The following is a 20279-nucleotide window of genomic DNA, read 5'->3' as shown; positions in this document are numbered from 1 at the left end:
AAAGTTACAAAAAGGATCAAGAGGAAGAGTGTCTCAATACCAGCTCCTGAAATGTTAGTCACATAAAGTTCTTAAAACATAAATTTCAAGTATATAAACATCAGAAGTCCTTTCTCACATCAATGCTATTACAAAGAATTTGAAAATGGCACATACTCGTTTCAAATTACTATTCTCAGAAAAGCTTTTCTATTAAAAGTTCAATGTTGTCTTCTTATTTCCCAAAGAAAATGTATATATTTCAAATAAACATGATGGATTTTTTTTTAAAAATCAGGCCTCTTCAAAGTCTCTTACAAAGCAACTTTTCTCTAGATCCATTAAATTATAAACTTTTTGAAAGCAGAAAGTGTCCTGATCATCTTTCACTGCATGAGGAAATGTTGGCTTACATAAAATTTAACATGTTTATGTTTTGCAGATCTTCTCAGAATATCCTTGAATATACCAATGCGAACTGTAAAAAACCCGGGAAGCAATGTAGTACAGTTTCAATGACATTTGAAACAAACGACCCCTCCTTTATTTTTTTAACAGATCAACTGATGAGACTCGTTGGAGTTCCCCAGAAACACTGCTCCAAAAACAACTTGAAGGAGATCTAGACCATTAAGCTATATGCCTCTGGCAATGCTGAATCTGTATCCCCAAATTCCAATCTCATGTGACTGGCAAAATAAAGTGATGTTTCCCTCTGTGTAATACCAGCTTTAGAAAAGTCAAATAAGAAAAAAAAAAAAAAAAAAAAACCAAAACCTATTCACAAACTCTCAGCACCTACAATTTTGCATATAGGCCTCATTTTCGTTTGTCTTAATTTCTACCATAGGAGTAGTAAATTACCCCACTTGTGTTTACACCCAAACCAAATATTTAAATGTTCACTCAAGTGTCTTTGCAAAATATTGAAAGAGTTTAAATAATGGATTTTTACTACAGTTATATAAAATAAATACAAGTCAATAGTCTCAATGTTTATAATAAAACCAGAATAGTTATTTTAAAACAACCTAGACTATGGTAAAGTACCATCAGTTTTAATGAAAACTAAAAAACTAGTCAGAGCTCTATTTACTTACCAGCACTCACTGCCACATCAATGGTCAGTGAGAGGCACTGGCAAAAACTATGTGAAGTTGAGGTATGAATTTTTTTCTTTCATTTGCCAATCATCTTAATATCAAGATTTAGCAGAAAAAATGTGCTCGCTTCGGCAGCACATATACTAAGATTTAGCAGAAATGTTTTGCTATTTTTATTAAAGGGGTCTCATTTTTTAAATCAGTAACAAAAAATCTGACCATCAAAAATACACCCAATCCTTTAGATTTGCTTTAAGTCTATGTTCCAATTCTTAGTGCTAAATTTACTCGGTTATGAAATAGCAACAGTGCCTTTTCATAAAAGTTCAGGAATAAGAACCCTAAAAATCTTACCTTTGATGCCAACAAAACTATTTCATAGCATGGTTCAGAGTGAGACCAGTCTCTACTAAGTGAGGTGTTTTCTTCATATTTAACATATAAGTCACTTATTTAATGTAGTCAAATTTGTGAAGTATTATAAGACTGCTGAACGAAGTGTTCTATAAAATTCCAAGATAATACTATTATAAATATGTAAACAACCCTTCAACTACCACTATTCAACAGGATGTTTAAGTCTAACCTTGAGAATGCCAAAACTATTCATTTTCCTTCGACTGAAAACTCCAACAGTGCCTTAGACTATTCGAGTATTTATTTCCCAAGTGCTTTACCATCATAGCCAATTGTTACCAAAGTTCTTTAATTTCATTAAGTAATTCCCCTAACATCTCAGAAAACATGTCACTTAGAACTCTTATATTTGCTCCTTCTCCCACTCTCCAAATCCCTTCCTTGCTACTATTATCTGCAGTTGCATGACCATGAACTTTATAGTTTCCCCCAGCTGCCAGTGCAGACCATGCCACTAGAAACCCTCAGATTAGAAAGAGAGAAACATGTTCCAGGAAGTTTCCTGCCCATGCTACCTCATCCCATCTCCTGGTCCAGCAACATAAAGAGGATTTTAAAGAGATTGTGGGTAAATTCTAGATCTGCTGTGGATTCACCTCTCCTAATTACAGACAAATACTTAGAAAGAGATATTATTAAAAGTAAAAGGTAAAATGTTCTGAAATTTAACAAAATTACTTATGTTCAGGGAGATTCATTACTAATTACAGTTCTCATAATTATTTCTAAATCTCTTCTAAGTAGAAGACTTCAGGGAACAAATCTATCAGTCCAGGTGCTGAGGCTAATTTATTCTTAACAGAAAAACAGGTTACCAGCTTTCCATGGATAATGCTGCTCAGGGAATAAGGATTTATGACACAGAAATAAAGTCACTTTGAACCATGCTTTTAAATTTAGATTTTGGCAAGGCTTCCAAATCTAGGAAAAAGACAAGGTGAAAGGGAATCCTTAGGAGATTTACAAAAGGGGACACTCAAGTGGAACTGGTATAGGCTGTCCTGAGACATACATAGGCCTATAGTCAGTGGACACCTGAAACTTAACTCAGCCCTGTAGTTCACTTTAGATGAGGGAGTCTTTCTAGGTCTATGGATAAGATTCAGGAGTTGGGGAAGCCTCTGAAATACTAAGCAAAACATTACATGCATGTACATATGTTCATTTTGTCTGGGAAAGGGTTCACATCTATCATCAAATTCTCAGGGGCTCCTTAAGTTTAAAAGAATACCATACTTGCTAGAGCCTCTGCAATAATGAATTCATTGCACAATGCCATTCTGCATCTCTTACATCTTTGGCTGGTTTACGGTCAGTGTCCGTTAGTGACCGAAGAGGAATTAACTACAACTGAGGTTCTTACAATTCGTAGAATACTGAGGGGTTGTTGCTTACTAAAAAAAAGAAAAAAAATCATACATTGCTATCATTGTTATCCCTGCACATGAGATGGCAAAAATCTTTAAAGTAAACTTTTTATTATAGTGTAACACACATGCAGAAAAACACATAAATCAAAGGTGTATATTTATCAACATTATTTAATCTGGAATATTTTAAATTGTTAATGAGCAGATGATGTAGATACTACAAGAAGATCATAAATGAGACCCACACACTAGGGGTATGGTTGTATTTACAGGTTTGTTCTCCCAGCCTTAATGACACTCAAGCTCCTTATTATGGGCCATACGTACACCTTTTCAGTGACAGAAGGGTGAGTGACTAGCAAATTTGAAAAGAGATGTTGCAGTGTATAGAAGAGTTTAACAGTACATACAAATCTTTGTCCAAATTGAGCTGGGTTCACGGATTGGAACACATAAATATGTCAGACATCACTGGGTTGACAGAGTTGTTTCTGTCTTCATTCAAAAATCTGCCAAACAGACTTGTTTCTGTCTTCATTAGACTGATAGTCCACCCATGTTTTTTAACTACTTTTACACTGTGTCCAAGATTCTGAGATTATTCGTCATCATTTCCCTTCCAGAAAAACGTTTAGCTTATTATTTTCTCCTTTTTTAAAAAAAATGATCTTTAATGACTGTAAAATGTTTTACATCCTGCCCCTTACCTGCCCATCTCTAAACTGTATATGAAGATTTAAACAGTATAAGTTGTTTAAAACGATTCTATAAAATACACCTACTTTTGCCCTGTACACTTCCATTGTATTACTGTACTAAGGACCAAGTCTCAATTAACCACTATCTGACCCTTGTTCACTTTCTTGCCTCCCCTCCTCCTGCCAAAGTTTGCCCTTCCTGCCAAAGTTCAGCACTTCCTAGAAAAGTCTCACTGCCTGTTTGATATTGTACTTCACTTTAGTCACCAAAGGAAGAATTTACAGGTGCTTGGCCCCATCTATAAGACCATGACCGAAATCTGACCTCCTGTTACAATACGTGAACTCCTGCCCTACTGATAAGGCTGGCAGATATAAGTAGGATTTTTCAAATAATCCTTTGGGAATTTATAAGCAGCACAGCCATAAAAGGGGGGTGAATGGAAGGTCGGTTTCACTAAAAATAATAAATATTGCCATGTTTATTCAAAGTCTGTCTTGTTATCCTCCAGGCCAAAAGTTCAGATAAACACTATTGTAAATGACAAAATATTAGAACTTTTTGTTACTTCTGTTATGATCCTTCCGTTGGACACCAATAGAACTGTTTTCCCCTGTGTAAGTCCCAGCCCTGATATTGTATAACACTGCCTGAGACTAGAATACTGGATTCATTTGCAGGTCAAAGGAGGGTAGTAGCTATCTTTCAAAATCAAAAACAAACATTTATTAAGTATTATATACTATTAAGTGCTAAGTACAAGGGCTAAAAAGACGAATAAAACATGGTACCTGCCCTAAAAGAGCTTACAGTCTATTGAAGAAAAAGAATATATATTTAGACTACTACGATATAATATAGTAAGCACTAATAAAAACATGTACTGGGTCCTACAACAGTGCAAAGGGGATGGGGGGTCCACTGAGGTCAACCCGAAACATCAGGAAACATTGCTAGAGGACACAAGTAAGTAATAACTATGAATCAGTAAAATAAAAAGAAATGGGAATTCTGGCAGAAGAACACATTAGCATAGTGCACTCAGAGAACTAGAAGCATTTCATTATTATTAAAGCAAGGCGGTAAGCAGCAGGAAATACGGCAGACAGGACATGGCAAACCTTCCATACTGCTATATGCTAAATTTTCTTCTTTACTTCTGTATTTTACTCCACAGACAACCAATTAGAGAATTTTAAGCAGATCGCACACATGTCAGATTTGTATGATAAATAGATTACTATCATAACAGTGAGAAGTGAGTTAGCAGCTTATGATGATATAAGTCAAAGAGAACAGTTAGGAGAGTATTTCAATAATCTCACTGAGAATCCGAACTAGGGTGACCATTTTCAAATGGGGAGGATAATATGTATGAAAACATTTTGAGATGAAGGTAACATTTGCAAGACTTAAAGATCGGAATATGATATTAAGAAAAAAGGAAGAGTTTAGGTTTCTGCCTCGTAACTAGAGAGATGATGCTATTATTACGTCAGCTCACTGGACATGCAGACAAAGTAGATGTTTACGGAGCTGGATGGAGGTAACAAGTTCATTTTGAAACATACACAGTTTGTGCTGCCTGTGGAATACCCAAAGGGTCAGTTTCAGTATACTATTATGTTAAAAATTGTAAAGCTCAAGGAAAGCTGAGAAGTAGAGATACAGGTTTCAAAGTCATTAGCACTTCAAACCATTCAAGAAAGGTAGGAGAGATGGAAGAGAAGGGGAATCTAAGAGACACAAAGAAGTAGAGCTCACAAAGACCAAATCAGGTAATAACTCTCAAAAAGGTTGGTAGAGGAGAAGGAAACATATTAGAAAGGAAGACAAAGAGATTGAGAGTTCTAAGGAGCAAATTATCAACAAAGTCAAAAGCAGCTGAAAGGTCCAGTAAGATACAGATTCAGGGTAGTGGGATGGACTGAAGATAAATATACTGGGTTGAAGAGAGAATGAAGAGGGAAGAAGAAGAGACGAGTATTAGAATGGAAAGGAATGAGAGAAATAAGATTTATTTTCTCCGCAGTGTTCATTTCTCATTTTTTTTCTTAAAGTCTACTGCTAATATTAAGTATATTAGGAAATAAGAAAATATTTATGTGACAAATCTTTATATTAAGTAATCCAATTTTAAATATCTTCATCTCTAATATTATGAGGACCTATCCTTCACGATACACTAATACAAATTAGTGATTTGAGAACAAGGAAACAAATATAAAGAAGTGACAAATTACAGCCCCCAAAAAGCTTTAAGAAGAGTCAACCATGTAAATTATACATGCACTGGCTCTTCCTTTAGCAGAGCAGATATTTGAGTTATTACTTAAAGTCCCTGTAGGTCTTGAACAGCAATGTCTCAAATATAACTATGTATTTCAAAAAAGAAAAAGAAAGAAAGAAGAAATAGAGCTGAGTTCTTACCACTAGTTATACCCTTTCAAATCTAGAAAACTTATGAATCGGGGGAGAAGGCCTGTTTCTGCCATGTAAACAATGCCTAACTAAATTGTTACAAAAATTTAAGAATAGCAAATATTTTAAAATTACAGAATACCACTGTGTAGAATTTATTTTTAAAAGGCAACTCAAGGTCCTCCTGTTTAGTCTTCACAATTTAGGACAACATACTCTTTGTATATTTAAGAATATATAAATTTTAAATAACTGATAAACTTTGTATGTTGATGGCAGAGACTAGAACCTCTAGCTACAAATCTATACTTTATGTCATATACTTTTTAAAATACTAATAATCAACATTGACAAATATAACTTTTGCTAGATTAACTGCCATTTATTAAATGCTAATCATGTGCCAGAGATTGAGGTAGGCACCATTCATACAATATCTATAACTGCACTAAGCAGGTAATTATTCTCACATTTCATGTATGAGAAAACTAAGCTTTAGGTGACTTGCGTAACACCACCCAGCGAGGAAGTGTGCAAACAAATTACTTCAATATTCTTACGAATAACTATTAGGGTTCTCACTTAAGGAAAATCTGTTACAATTTCTCTATCGTAAAAGCTTACAAAAACTAGCACACATACAGTGATGAGATATAGTGCTGTCATGTTATAGTCATTCAAAGATTGTAACTTCTCCCCTGGTAGATTGTAACTTTTTAAAAGCATATGTTCTTGACTTATAAAGCATTGCTTCTCCAAACCCATTTCATGCAGAACAGAAAGTCAGTAAGTGTTTACTGAATAAGTAAATGAATAATAAGGTTAGAGCTAGCTTAAGTTAAAACAAATGTACTGCATTCTTTACCTACTGGTTATTTACTTATTCATTAAACTAATATTTATTGAGTGTCTACTGCATGCCAAGCATGATTATTGGTACTGAGTATGTAACATTAAAGAAACAAACTACCTGTTTTCATAGACTTTACATAAGAGGAAAAATTCACTTTATTTTGCAATTATGAGGCTTACAATAAACCTTGAAACTTGATATGAGTCAACATGGTTCTTTTTCTATAGACATTTGGCTTAAATACAACAACTGAAAACTCCCATAACCATACATACTAATGCAAAGACTAAACAAAATCATGGAGCATTGAAGAAAGATAAGGGGGAAAGGAGAAAGTGAATGGCAAAGGAAAAGTGCATGTTACTATATATGTGATTTCTACTCAACTTTCAAGAAACAGGTAACTCCGATCTTATGTAAATCATTTCAAAAAATAGAAAAAAGGGAGGAATGTTCAACCATTTTAATAAGGCTAATATATCACTAACTTACAAACTACATAAGGATAATACCAAAAAAAGAAGAAAAAAGAAAATTATAGGCCTGTCTTACTTACGACCATACATAAATACAAAAATTAATACTGAATGAATGAATGTGTAAGATTTAAATCCCACAAGATGCTAAAAAAAAAAAGCAGTAATACATCCTCATCAAATTGGATTTGTCTAAAGAATGCAAAGATGGTTTAATATCAGAAATATTGAAGACATCATGAAAATGGAGGCATGAGGTGAGCCTCTGTAAAGCTCCCCTGGAATTTACAACTAATCGAACAACAATAACTCCACAAAGGACACCCTGCACAGCACACAGGCAAGACAAAGAGGCCCAGTACTGAATTCACCTAAAGGTGGGCAAATCGCATGAGCGGGGGAGGGAGGAAGGGAGAAGTGCGAAGACGGAGCCCCGCAGGCATAGGACGCAGACCTAGCTCAGTGCTCCCAGATCACTGTATCCCGTAACTACCGCAGCTGCGGGAGAGGGAAGCACTCAGACTGCTAGGGCTCTATTTATGGCCCACAGTGGTGAGGGGACAGCATATAACACGGCGGAACCCAACGCTCACAGCAGAGACCTCAGAAAAAAGACTGAGGAAAAAAGGCTGAAAAGGTGATTTAAGCACTCACTGCTGAGCAGAGAACAGAAGCCTTAGGCACTGAGACTAGCCACCCCCTTCCTACCCTCCCAGAGCTCTCCCGGCCCCTACCTGCCCGGTGCTAGAAGTGGAAAAGTAGCAGTGTCAGATCAAAAGAACAGAATATTTGCTGTTCTGAGAACTGTGGACCGCAGAAACAGATTCACAGCCCAACTAGTTCCAGCAAAGGGGAGGGAGCCGTGGAAGCAGGACCGGCTGTGGTGGTGGTAGCCGCCATTGCTCTGGGCCACCTCTCACAACTCACCCCGCTCCTGGCCCCACCTATCTGGGTATTTCCCGGCAGGAGTAAACAGAACTGCTGAAACATAGGGGATCTGAATCTGGTGCAGAAAGAGCTTTAGAACTTCAAAAGCTCTCTGCATACCCACACGGACACTGCACCCTGTGATCCAGGTGAACTATTAACAGAGCAGAAGTCCATCTCCCAGGGAATCCCCCATTGTGTGAGAAGCTGGAATAGTGCAGAGAAAACACAGCACTACCATGTCAGATAGAAAAAAAAAAAGGCTGCAGTCAGAGAGAAAATAAAACATTCTACCAACAAGTACTGGAAAACAAAAGAAAGATCTCTTCCTATCAACCTCTTGCAGAAGCCACTCCTATAGATGTATAGGAAGAGAAATAATAAATCAGCAATTGCTATGAATAACCAAGGCAACAAGACAGCTCAGAAAGAAAGTGAAAAGTCTCCAGAAAAGGAACTTAAAGATATGGAAATATGTGACTTAAATGACAGAGAATTCAAGATTGCAGTTCTGAAAAAACTCAACGAGATGCAAGAAAATACAGAAAGGCAGTTTAATGAACACAGAAACACAATCAAAGAACAAAAGGAGCACTTTACGAAACAGATTGAAATTTTCAAAAAGAACCCTATAGAATTTCTGGAGATTAAGAACTCAATGGAAGAAATGAAAAATGAAATAACCGCCTTCGTAGTAGAGTTGACCAGATGGAGGAAAGAATCAGTGACATCGAAGATAGAAATCTGGAAATTACACGGATGGAAGAAGAGACTTGAGACTTAAAAGAAATGAAAGAACTCTACAAGAACTTTCTGACTCTATCAGAAAGAGCAATATAAGAATAATGGGCATACCAGAAGGAGAAGAAAGAGAGAAGGGAACAGAGAATATTTTCAAAGAAATTGTCGATGAGAACTTCCCAAACTTGTGGACAGAACTGGATCCTCGAATCCAAGAAGCAAATAGAACACCTAATTACCTCAATCCCAACAGGCCTTCACCAAGGCACACTGTATTGAAGCTGTCTAAAATCAATGACAAAGAAAGACTCCTCAAGGCAGCCAGGGAAAGGAAGATGGTAACCTACAAAGGAAAGCCCATTAGATTATCATCAGATTTTTCAGCAGAAACTCTACAAGCCAGGAGGGAGTGGAACCAAATATTCAAACTATTGAAAGAGAGAAATTATGAGCCAAGAATAATATATCCAGCAAAGATATCCTTTAGATGTGAAGGAGGAATAAAGACCTTTCCAGACATACAGAAGCTGAGGGAATTTTCTAATACACAACCTGCACTACAAGAAATACTAAAGGAGGCTATTCGACCACTATCAACAGAGACAATTTCTGGCAACGTAAAAAGGGGGAGAGTAAAGGCCTGAACCAGAATATGGGAATGGAGAAAGTAAGCGTGCTGAAGAAAATGGAATACTCTAAATATCAAACTTTAATTTATATAAACTTAAGGGTAACCACTCAAAAAAAACCCAGAACTGAAATATATACTGTACTAAAAGAAGAAACAGAGGGAAACATCATAGAATACCACCACAGAGAAATGATCGACGACAAAAAGGCAAAGAAACAATGGAGACACAGCCTAACCAGAAAACTAAAGATAGAATGACAGGAAATCCTCACATATCAATAATCATCCTAAGTGTAAATGGACTGAACTCACCAATAAAGAGACACAGAGTAGCACATTGGATCAAAAAACTAAACCCAACCATATGCTGTCTACAAGAGACACATCTCAGCTACAAGGACAAGCATAGACTCAAAGTGAAAGGGTGGAAATTGACACTCCAAGCAAATGGTACCCAGAGAAAATCAGGTGTAGCCATAATGATATCAGATGAAACAGACTTCAGGGTGAAAAAGATAACAAGAGACAAAGATGGACATTTCATCATGGTAAAGGGGACTATACAACAAGAAGACATAACAGTCATCAATATTTATGCCCCCAATCAGGGAGCACCAAAATATACCAAGCAACTACTAACAGAACTAAAGGGAGAAATTGACCACAACACAATTATATTAGGGGACTTAAATACATCATTGACAGCTATGGATACATCATCCAAACAGAAAATAACAAAATAGCAGCTCTAAATGACACATTAGATGAAATGGACATAATTGACATATATAGAGCACTTCATCCTAAAACATCAGACTATACATTCTTTTCTAGTGTGCATGGAACATTCTCAAGGATAGACAATATATTGGGACATAAAATCAGCCTCAGCAAATTTAAAAAGATTGAAATCATACCAAGCATATTCTCTGATCACAAGGCTTTGAAATTGGATATCAACTGCCAAAAGAAAGCAGGAAAAAACACAAATACATGGAGATTAAACAACATACTTTTAAAGAACGACTGGGTCAAAGAAGAAGTTAGAGGAGAGCTCAAAAGATACATAGAAACAAATGACAATGAAAATACATCCTACCAAAATTTTTGGGATGCCGCGAAAGCAGTTTTAAGAGGGAAATTTATATCATTACAGGCCTTATCTCAAGAAACAAGAAAAATCCCAAATAAATAACCTCATGTTACACCTTAAAGAACTAGAAAAAGAAGAACAAGTGAAACCCAAGGTCAGCAGAAGAAAAGAAATAACAAAAATCAGAGCAGAACTAAATGAAATAGAAAACAAAAAGACAATAGAAAAAATTAATGTGACAAAGAGCTGGTTCTTTGAAAAGATTAACAAAATTGACAAACCCTTGGCTAGGCTCACTAAGATAAAAAGAGAGAAGACACTAATTAGCAAAATGAGAAATGAAAAAGGGGAAGTTATCACGGACACCACAGAAATACAAAGGATCATCCAAGAATACTATGAAAGACTATATACCACCAAATTCAATAACCTAGAAGAAATGGACAAGTTCTTAGAAACATATAGACTTCCAAGGCTGAACCATGAAGAACTGGAAAATCTAAACAGACCGATCACAGGTAACGAAATTGAATCAGTCATCCTAAACCTTCCCAAAAGCAAAAGTCTGGGACAAGATGGCTTCACTAGTGAATTCTACCAAACCTTCAAACAGGATCTAATACCAATCCTGCTCAAACTCTTCCAAAAAACTGAGGAAGAGACAGTACTCCCTAACTCATTTTATGAGGCCAACATTACCCTGATACCAAAACTTGGTAAGGACAACACACACACAAAAAAACTACAGACCAATATCTCTGATGAATACAGATACAAAAATCCTAAACAAAATACTAGCAAATCGAACACAACAATGCATTAAAAAGATTATTCATCACGACCAAGTGGGGTTTATCCCCGGGGCACAAGGATGGTTCAACATCTGCAAATCCATCAATGTGATAAACCACATAAACAGAATAAAGGACAAAAAATATATGATTATATCAATTGATTATATCAAATGCAGAAAAAGCATTTGACAAGATACAACATCCATTTATGATTAAAACACTTAATAAAATAGGTATAGAAGGAAAGTACCTTAACATAATAAAGGCCATATATGACAAGCCCTCAGCTAATCTCATAATTAATGGTGAAAAACTGAAGCCCTTTGCTCTACATACAGGAACACGACAGGGCTATCCCCTATCACTTCTGCTTTTCAACACAGTGTTGGAAGTCCTTGCCAGAGCAATCAGGCAAGAGAAAGAAATAAAAGGCATCCAAATTGGGAATGAAGAAGTTAAACTGTCACTCTTTGCAGATGACATGATGCTACATATAGAAAACCCTAAAGACTCCACCAAAAAGCTATTACGAACAATCGACGAATACAATAAACTTGCTGGCTACAAAATCAACAGACAAAAGTCCATTGCATTTCTATATAATAACAATGAAATCTCAGAAAAAGAAATACAAAAAAGAATTCCTTTTGCAATTGCAGCAAAAAGAATAAAATACCTAGGAATAAACTTAACAAAGGATGTGAAGGACCTATATTCTGAAAACTATAAGACATTTTTGAAAGAAATTGGAGAAGACACAAAGAAATGGAAAGACATTCCGTGCTCATGGATTGAAAGAATCAACATAGTTAAAATGGCCATATTATCCAAAGCAATATACAGATTTAATGCAATCCCCATCAAAAGTTCAATGGCATTTTTTAAAGAAATAGAACAAAAAATCATCAGATTTGTTTGGAACCACAAAAGACCCTGAATAGCCAAAGCAATCTTAAGAAAAAAAAACAATGCTGGAGGTATCACACTCCCTGACTTTAGCTTGTACTACAGGGCTACAATAATCAAAACAGCATGGTATTGGCAGAAAAACAGACACATAGATCAATGGAATAGAATTGAGAACCCAGAGATAAAACCACATAAATATGGACAGATAATTTTTGACAAAGAAGCTAAAAACAACATACAATGGAGGAAAGATAGCCTCTTCAATAAATGGTGCTGGGAGAATTGGAAAGCCAAGTGTAAAACAATGAAACTGGACTGCTATCTGTCACCATGTAACAAAATTAATTCAAAATGGATCAAAGACTTAAGCATAAGACCTGACACAATAAACTACATAGAAGAAAACATAGGTACTAAACTTATGGGCCTTGGGTTCAAAGAGCATTTTATGAATTCGAGTCCAAAGGCAATGGAAGTAAAAGCTAAAATAAACGAATGGGACTATATGAAACTTAAAAACTTCTGCACAGCAAAAGAAACCATTGACAAAATAAAGAGGCAACCAACTGAATGGGAGAAGATTTTTGCAAACAGTGCCTCCGATAAGGGGCTAATATCCAAAATATACAAGGAACTCATGAAACTCAACAAAAAAACAAACCCAATTAATTGAAAAATGGGCAGACGACCTGAAGAGACATTTTTCCAAAGAGGACATACAGATGGCAAATAGACATATGAAAGAATGCTCAACATCACTAATCATCAGAGAAATGCAAATAAAAACCACATGAGATATTACCTCACCCCAGTCAGAATGGTTATCATCAAGACAAATAGTAACAAGTGTTGGAGAGGCTGCGGAGAAAAAGGAACCCTCATACACTGTTGGTGGGAATGCAGACTGGTGCAGCCGTTATGGAAGGCAGTGTGGAGGTTCCTCAAAAAATTACGAATAGAATTACCAGATGACCCAGCAATCCCTCTCCTGGGTATCTACCCAAAATATCTGAAAACATTTATACATAAAGACACGTGTGCTCCAATGTTCATTGCAGCTTTGTTTACGGTGGCCAAGACATGGAAACAACCAAAATGTCCTTCGATAGATGAATGGATAAAGAAGTTGTGGTATATATACACAATGGAATACTATTCAGTGGTAAGAAAAGATGACATAGAAACATTTGTGACAACATGGATGGATCTTGAGAGTATAATGCTAAGCGAAATAAGTCAGACAGAAAAAGCAGAGAACCATATGATTTCACTGATATGTGGTATATAAACCAAAAACAACAAAAGAACAAGACAAGCAAATGAGAAACAAAAACTCATAGACACAGACAATAGTTTAGTGGTTACCAGAGGATAAGGGGGGTGGGGGGAGGGAGATGAGGGCAAGGGGGATCAAATATATGGTGATGGACGGAGAACTGACTCTGTGTGGTGAACACACAATGGGATTTATAGATGATGTAATACAGAATTGTACACCTGAAATCTATGTAATTTTACTAACAATTGTCACCCCAATAAATTAAAAAAAAGAAAGAAATATTTACCAATAAAATTCACAACATTCATGAGCTAAAAGATAAAAACCACAGAATTATATCAATATATTTGGAAAACAAATTCAATAAAATTCAACACATATTTATGTTTTCATTAAAAAATTATCAGAAGTCTGGGAATAACTAGATGATTATTTACCAAAAACCTATTGCAAACATCAGTTAAGGGAGAAAATAGAGATACATTCTCTTTGAGATTAGAAATCAAACAAGGATGTCCACTATCATCTTACTAAACGACAAAGTAATGGTGATCCTGGTAAATACAATAAGACAAGAAGAACAATGAGATATATGGACAGAAAGAAAAGAAACAAAAGTCAATATCTACAGACGTGATCAATTTTACAGAAAACATACCATAAACTAAAAAACAAACTGTAATAAAAGAGTTAAGCAAGCTTGCCAGATTTAAGGTTAAATTACAAAAATCAACAATGTTCCTCAATATTAGCAATACCTAATTCAAAAATAAAGTAGAAAGTAACTAAAACTATAAGTATTTTGTTATTAAACTAACAAAGAATGCCCAACACTATTAATATGGGGGGGAAAACTCAATTAAGTAATTTAAAAGTCAATCTTATTCTTTCATGAATAAGATGATTTAGCATTATAAAATTGTCAATTCTTCCCAAAATTTATCTATAAATTCAATCAATTTAAATTAAAAGTCTACAAGGATTTTTTTTTAATGAACTCAAACTGATTCTAAAATATATATTGAAACATAAAGGTCTATAAATAGTGAAAGCAATTTAAAAGGGGAGAAATGAGAAGGGACTTCTTTTATCATGTATAGATATATTACAAAACCAAATAAAACAAACTAGTGAAAAAAAAAATTTGTGTAAATTTAGTGTATGTCAGAGGTACTACCAGGAATCACTAGTGATATACAAATTATGCAATAGACAGCATTGGTAAAACTGAATTCATCATACAGAAAACAATTAAGTGGGATCTCTACATCATACTATATACAATGCTGAACCCAAGGTAGATCAAAATCAAAATGTGAATGATAAAATGTTAAAGGAAATATAAGGGGAATGCTCTATGACCTAGGAATAGAGAGAGGTGGATTTTTTAAAAACACAAGATGAAAAAATACAAACTATGTACAAGGTTAAAATTGATGGACTTGAATACATCAAAACCAAGGATTTCTATTTCATGAAAAATAACACCGACATAGTTTGGAGTCGGGAAGCAAACTGGAAAAAAAGACATCCTAAACTGTCAATATCTATAATATATAAGAAATATCTGAAATTTCTCTTCCAGCAAAAAGGAAAACAAACAAGAAATCCAATACAAAATTGAACAAAGGTTAAAGATAGGTAGTTTAGAGAAGATAAATTTTAAATGATTATATTAGCAAGTCTATAAAGAGAAGCACAATGAGCTGGGAAAACTGGACACATACACACACAAAAATAAAATTGAAATTGGACCACCTTATTACTCCATATACAAGAATATGCTCAAAATGGATTACAAAGTTAAGTGTACGACCCGAAACCATAAAATTCCTAGAAGAAAACATAGGCAGTAAACTCTCCAGTATTGCTCCTAGTAATATTTTTTTCTGATATATCTCCTCAGGCAAGGGAAACTAAAGACAAAATGAACAAATGGGACTATATCAAACTGAAAAGTTTTTGCACAACAAAGGAAACCATCAATAAAACAAAGACATCCTATTGAATGGGAGAAGATATTTGCCAATGATACATCTGATAAGGGCTGAATATCAAAAATTTATAAAGAACACATACAACTCAACACCCTCCCCCCCAAAAAACAACAACAATCTAATTTAAAAATGGGAAAAAGTCCTGAATCCATCCACATTTCTCCAAAGAGAACATACAGATGGTCAATAGACATATAAAAAGATGCTCAATCTCACTAATCATCAGAGAAATGCAAATTAAAACCACAATGAGATACCACCTCACACTTCTCAGAATGGCCATCATCAATAAATCAACAAACAGCAAGTGTTGGCGAGAATGTGGAGAAAAGGGAACCCTCACATACTGTTGGTGGGCTTGTAAAATGGTACAGCCACTATGGAAAACAATTTAGAGGTTCCTCAAAATATTAAAAATAGAACTACCTTATGACCCAGTGATTCCACTTCTGGGTATTTATCTGAAGAAATTCAAAACACTGATTTGAAAAGATATGTGGACCCCTATGTTCACTGCAGTGCTATTTACAATAGCCAAGATATGGAAGGAACCAAAATGCCCATCAATAGATGACTAGATAAAGAAGATGTGGTACATACATACAATGGAATATTACTCAGCCATAAAAAGAAATGAAATCTTACCATTTGTGACAACATGGATGGACCTAGAGGGTATTATGCTAAGTGATATAAGTCAGACAGAGAAAGACAAATACCACATGATCTCACTTATAAAAAACCAAAATAAGCAAACGAACAAAAAACAGAAACAAACTCATAGATACAGAGAACATAATGATGGTTACCAGAAGGGAAGGGGGTTGTGGGCTGGGTGAAAAAGGTGAAGGGATTAACAAGTACACATTGGTAGTTACAAAATAGTCATGGAGATATAAAGTACAGTATAGGGAATATAGTCAATAACATTGTAATAACTATATATAGTGCCAGGTAGGTCGTACACTTATGGGGGTAAGTGGGGTTACTTCATAAATCATATAAATGAATAACCACTATGCTGTACACCTGAAACTAATATAAAATAATATCGAATGTCAACTATAATTGAAAAACTTTTTAAATAAATTTTTAAAAAGAGAAGCACAATGTTACCAGTAACCAGAGAAATGTAAATTGTAACAAAGACCTACCATTTAATATCCATCCGGTTAGCAGAAATTTAAAAATCAGTGAAATTAAGTAACATATACCTATGACCCCAAAATTCCACCCTCGGTATAGAAATCATAGACACAGACACAAAGTCTATAGAGAGTATTATTTGTTACAGAAGGATGTTAGAGGCAATTTAAGTGTTGATCACCAACGTAACAGATAATTAAAAACAGCAAATACAAACCATCAATTAACTATCATGCAGAAGTGAGAGGCAATGAGCTAGATATACAGACGCTAACAAGGACAGACGTTACAAATAGTGCTAAATAAAAACTGTAGGAACAGAACTAGATCCATAAGACAACATCATTTGAGTAAATTAAAAACACCTACGTATACAAAATCACTATATACTTTTCAAGATCATAAATACAACCATGACCATATATTAAACATATTAGAGTTAGCTGCGGATGAAAGACAAGTGGGCCTATCGATAGGAGATGAATGGAGAAAACATGATAATATAAAATATAAAAGGGGACCTTGTATGAAATGATGACAATAGTGTGTCACAAGAGAAGATATATATGATTTATTTAATTTTCTATACATTAGATTGAAAATATTGTTTACTTATTTTAGATGTCTTGATACAACTCTATATCCTGCTTCACCTTGATATAACAAGGAATGACAGATAGAGAAAAGGAATGGAGAGGGAGAAAAGACGGAGTGGGGAAGAGAGGGAATTGGTGAGCAAGGAGAAAAGGAAACAGAGGAGATGAAGCTACCAGGTCTTTTCTCAAACTAATGGAGATCACTACAAAATACTGCAGGCCATAAAGCCACAGACCAGCCCCAAACTGTCTGGAGTAATGACTAAATGACACCAAGTTAAATAGATGAAGAAAGAAAATGGGTAACAGACTGGGCAACAACATATACTCACACATATTTAAAAACAACCTAGAAACTTCACGGAACTTTTCTATAAAAAAATATCAATAATGGACTTCTCTCATCAATTTATCTTTGATGATACTTCAGCTTCATAGTTTCATTTTTTCTATGGATTTTGTGTGTGTCTCCATGTACGTGTACTACCACGATGGAGATAGAGCCATTTCTTAGAATATCAACAACACCCGTAAAAAGTTCCCCCCAGAGAGGTTCCTCTTTCCATATGCTTTGTATGACAAAAGGAATAGCTATCATCAGGAATAAAAAATATTTTTACAAATGTTATTTTAATATGTAAAGAGACTATTATAATTTAAATAACTATATTATTAAATTAAGAACAGAAATCCGACTGTGCATGTGAATATTTTTAGGTATAATCTAATAATGTGTTGGTGACTGACAGAAATTAATGTTACTAGTTATAGCATATTACATCGCAAACATAAATAAGAGATTCAAGAAGAAAGGATTATTTTTTATAATACTCCTTAAATAATAGATTATCTTTACTTACTCTTAATAATACACAGAAAAACTAGCAAAAATGAGAAAGCACAGTTTGAATTCAATATACACCTTTATAAGGCAGAGCCAGATAAAAACTCACCAGGACAGAATATATATGTAGACATCGATAAACAGGAGAGAAATCCACCAAATCTTGGGCCCCAGGTACCTGCAAAACAATCAAGATTGTCACAAAATATTCAAACAAAGCTATTAACAATAATAATTGCATTCATTTTTACTACTCGAGTGTTAAAAAAAACCAAACAAACAAACCAGCTCTGGCTTCTAAGAGAGAAACAAACGAAACAAACCATGTTCCCAGAAACCCAGTTTTGGTATTTTAGCTATGGGGTTAATAAGCTGACAATATCACCAAATCTGGGACACAGAACAGAAGGATGAATAGCACAGAGAGGTAACAGGTGTCACTATTCCTGCATCTGCTTTTAGAGATACATTTTGGGCCGTGGGCCTACAAAGGGAAAAGAAGAAGGTGGGAATGTGACTTTGAAAACTTGACATGACCTTCTTAGATACATGGTAGCCTACATAAAAAATTATATTTCAATGGTCAAAACAGAAATTGCCAGAGGCTGAACTGAATGGCCTGCCAGCCAACTTCTGAAGAACATAAGAATTAGTGAACGTTTAAGTCAGAATGCAATCAAACTGCAGAAATATGATAGGAAGAGGGGAGGAGAGCATGGAAAAGATAAGATAATGAATGGAAAAGCCAAACCTATAGGTAATACCAGTAAATTGTAATATGAACAATGCGTATCAGACATCAAAAAAGATAATAAAACAAAAACCATCAGGTAAGAACTGGAGTATATATAGTCACAGGACAAACAGATTTGTTATGTGGCCTGACAATGAGTAAATCACAATTTACTTTAGCCTCAATTTCCTCAACTAAAAAAGGAAACTATCGGGGCAGCCAATTGGCTCAGTTGGTTAGAGCACGGTGCTCATAGCACCAAGGTCAGTTCGATTCCCACATGGGTCAGTGAGCTGCGCCCTCCACAACTTGATTGCAAAAAAACAACTTGACTTGGAGCTGATGGGTCCTGGAAAAACACTGTTCCCCAGCATTCCCCAATAAAAAATTAAAAAAAAAAAAAAAGGAAATTGTCAGTTGATCTATAGAAATTTAATAAAAATAAAAGGTGACACTGAAACTAAACATTGAATAAAACAAAATAAAGCAAAACATAAAAGACAATTACATAAAGATTTTTTTTTAAAAAAAAAGACCTAGCTAAAGTTGTTACCGTAACACTGGTAATTGTAAAGTTCATCAGACTCTAAGCAGCAGGCACATTAAATTGGGTTGGGCTGATTTGTGACAAGGTCAGTTTCTTTCATTTCATAAAGTCTCATTTCTTCTTTTGAGACATAGCTTCTGCACCGAGATGCTTTTCCTAATGAAATCTACTCATTCTACAATTCAACAGCACAATACTTCCTTCCTTTTCCCTCCAAACCATCACATCTCTATATTTATCGGTTCAAAGTTAGTGACGATCTTGTTCTTTTGCTTTGTATCCATGAAGGCAGAGATTAAATCTTATGTTTAAAAACCTCATGGTGCTGTATATATTCTATAAGCGCTTGGAACAAAATTTATGTGAATCCAAAGATTGATAATAAGGTACTCAAGATCCTATACCATGGCCCAAGCATAGTTTTAGGGGGGGAAAGGCCTCCAGACATGTTAGTAGGCGTTGCAAAATTAGAGAAAACGGTTTAGGGCAGAAGCACATGTAGTTCATGAAAAAGCAAGATTAAAAAGCACATAAAAATGTTAACTTTAAGAATACAAACAGTCACTCATTTTCATGTTATGAACATAAAAAGAGGCAACAAGTGATCATTTTAGGCACACGTATTTGAGATGACCACAATATTAAAGCATCTTTACTGCCTCCCTTCTTTGACTGCAAATGGAGATGTGAAGGAAATTTACTTTCTCTTGCCATAAAACCAGAA

At 35.1% G+C, this 20279-nt stretch overlaps 1 protein-coding gene across 2 annotated transcripts in view; it reads right to left on the bottom strand.

Annotated features, from left to right (window-relative positions):
• EXOC6B (exocyst complex component 6B) overlaps positions 1–20279 on the bottom strand; it is a 583153-nt gene that overhangs the window by 328889 nt on the left and 233985 nt on the right. For both annotated transcript variants that reach the window (XM_081069629.1, XM_081069630.1), the window contains exon 8: positions 18385–18453. In XM_081069629.1, the coding sequence (XP_080925755.1) occupies positions 18385–18453 (69 nt within the window). The remainder of the gene's footprint in view (positions 1–18384; positions 18454–20279) is intronic.

This window comes from Rhinolophus hipposideros, assembly GCF_964194185.1.
Source record: "Rhinolophus hipposideros genome assembly, chromosome: 12".
In the NCBI taxonomy this organism is placed as follows: Eukaryota; Metazoa; Chordata; class Mammalia; order Chiroptera; family Rhinolophidae; genus Rhinolophus; species Rhinolophus hipposideros.
The sequence above is the reverse complement of the archived record's forward strand: the minus strand, read 5'-3'. Positions and strand labels throughout refer to the sequence as shown.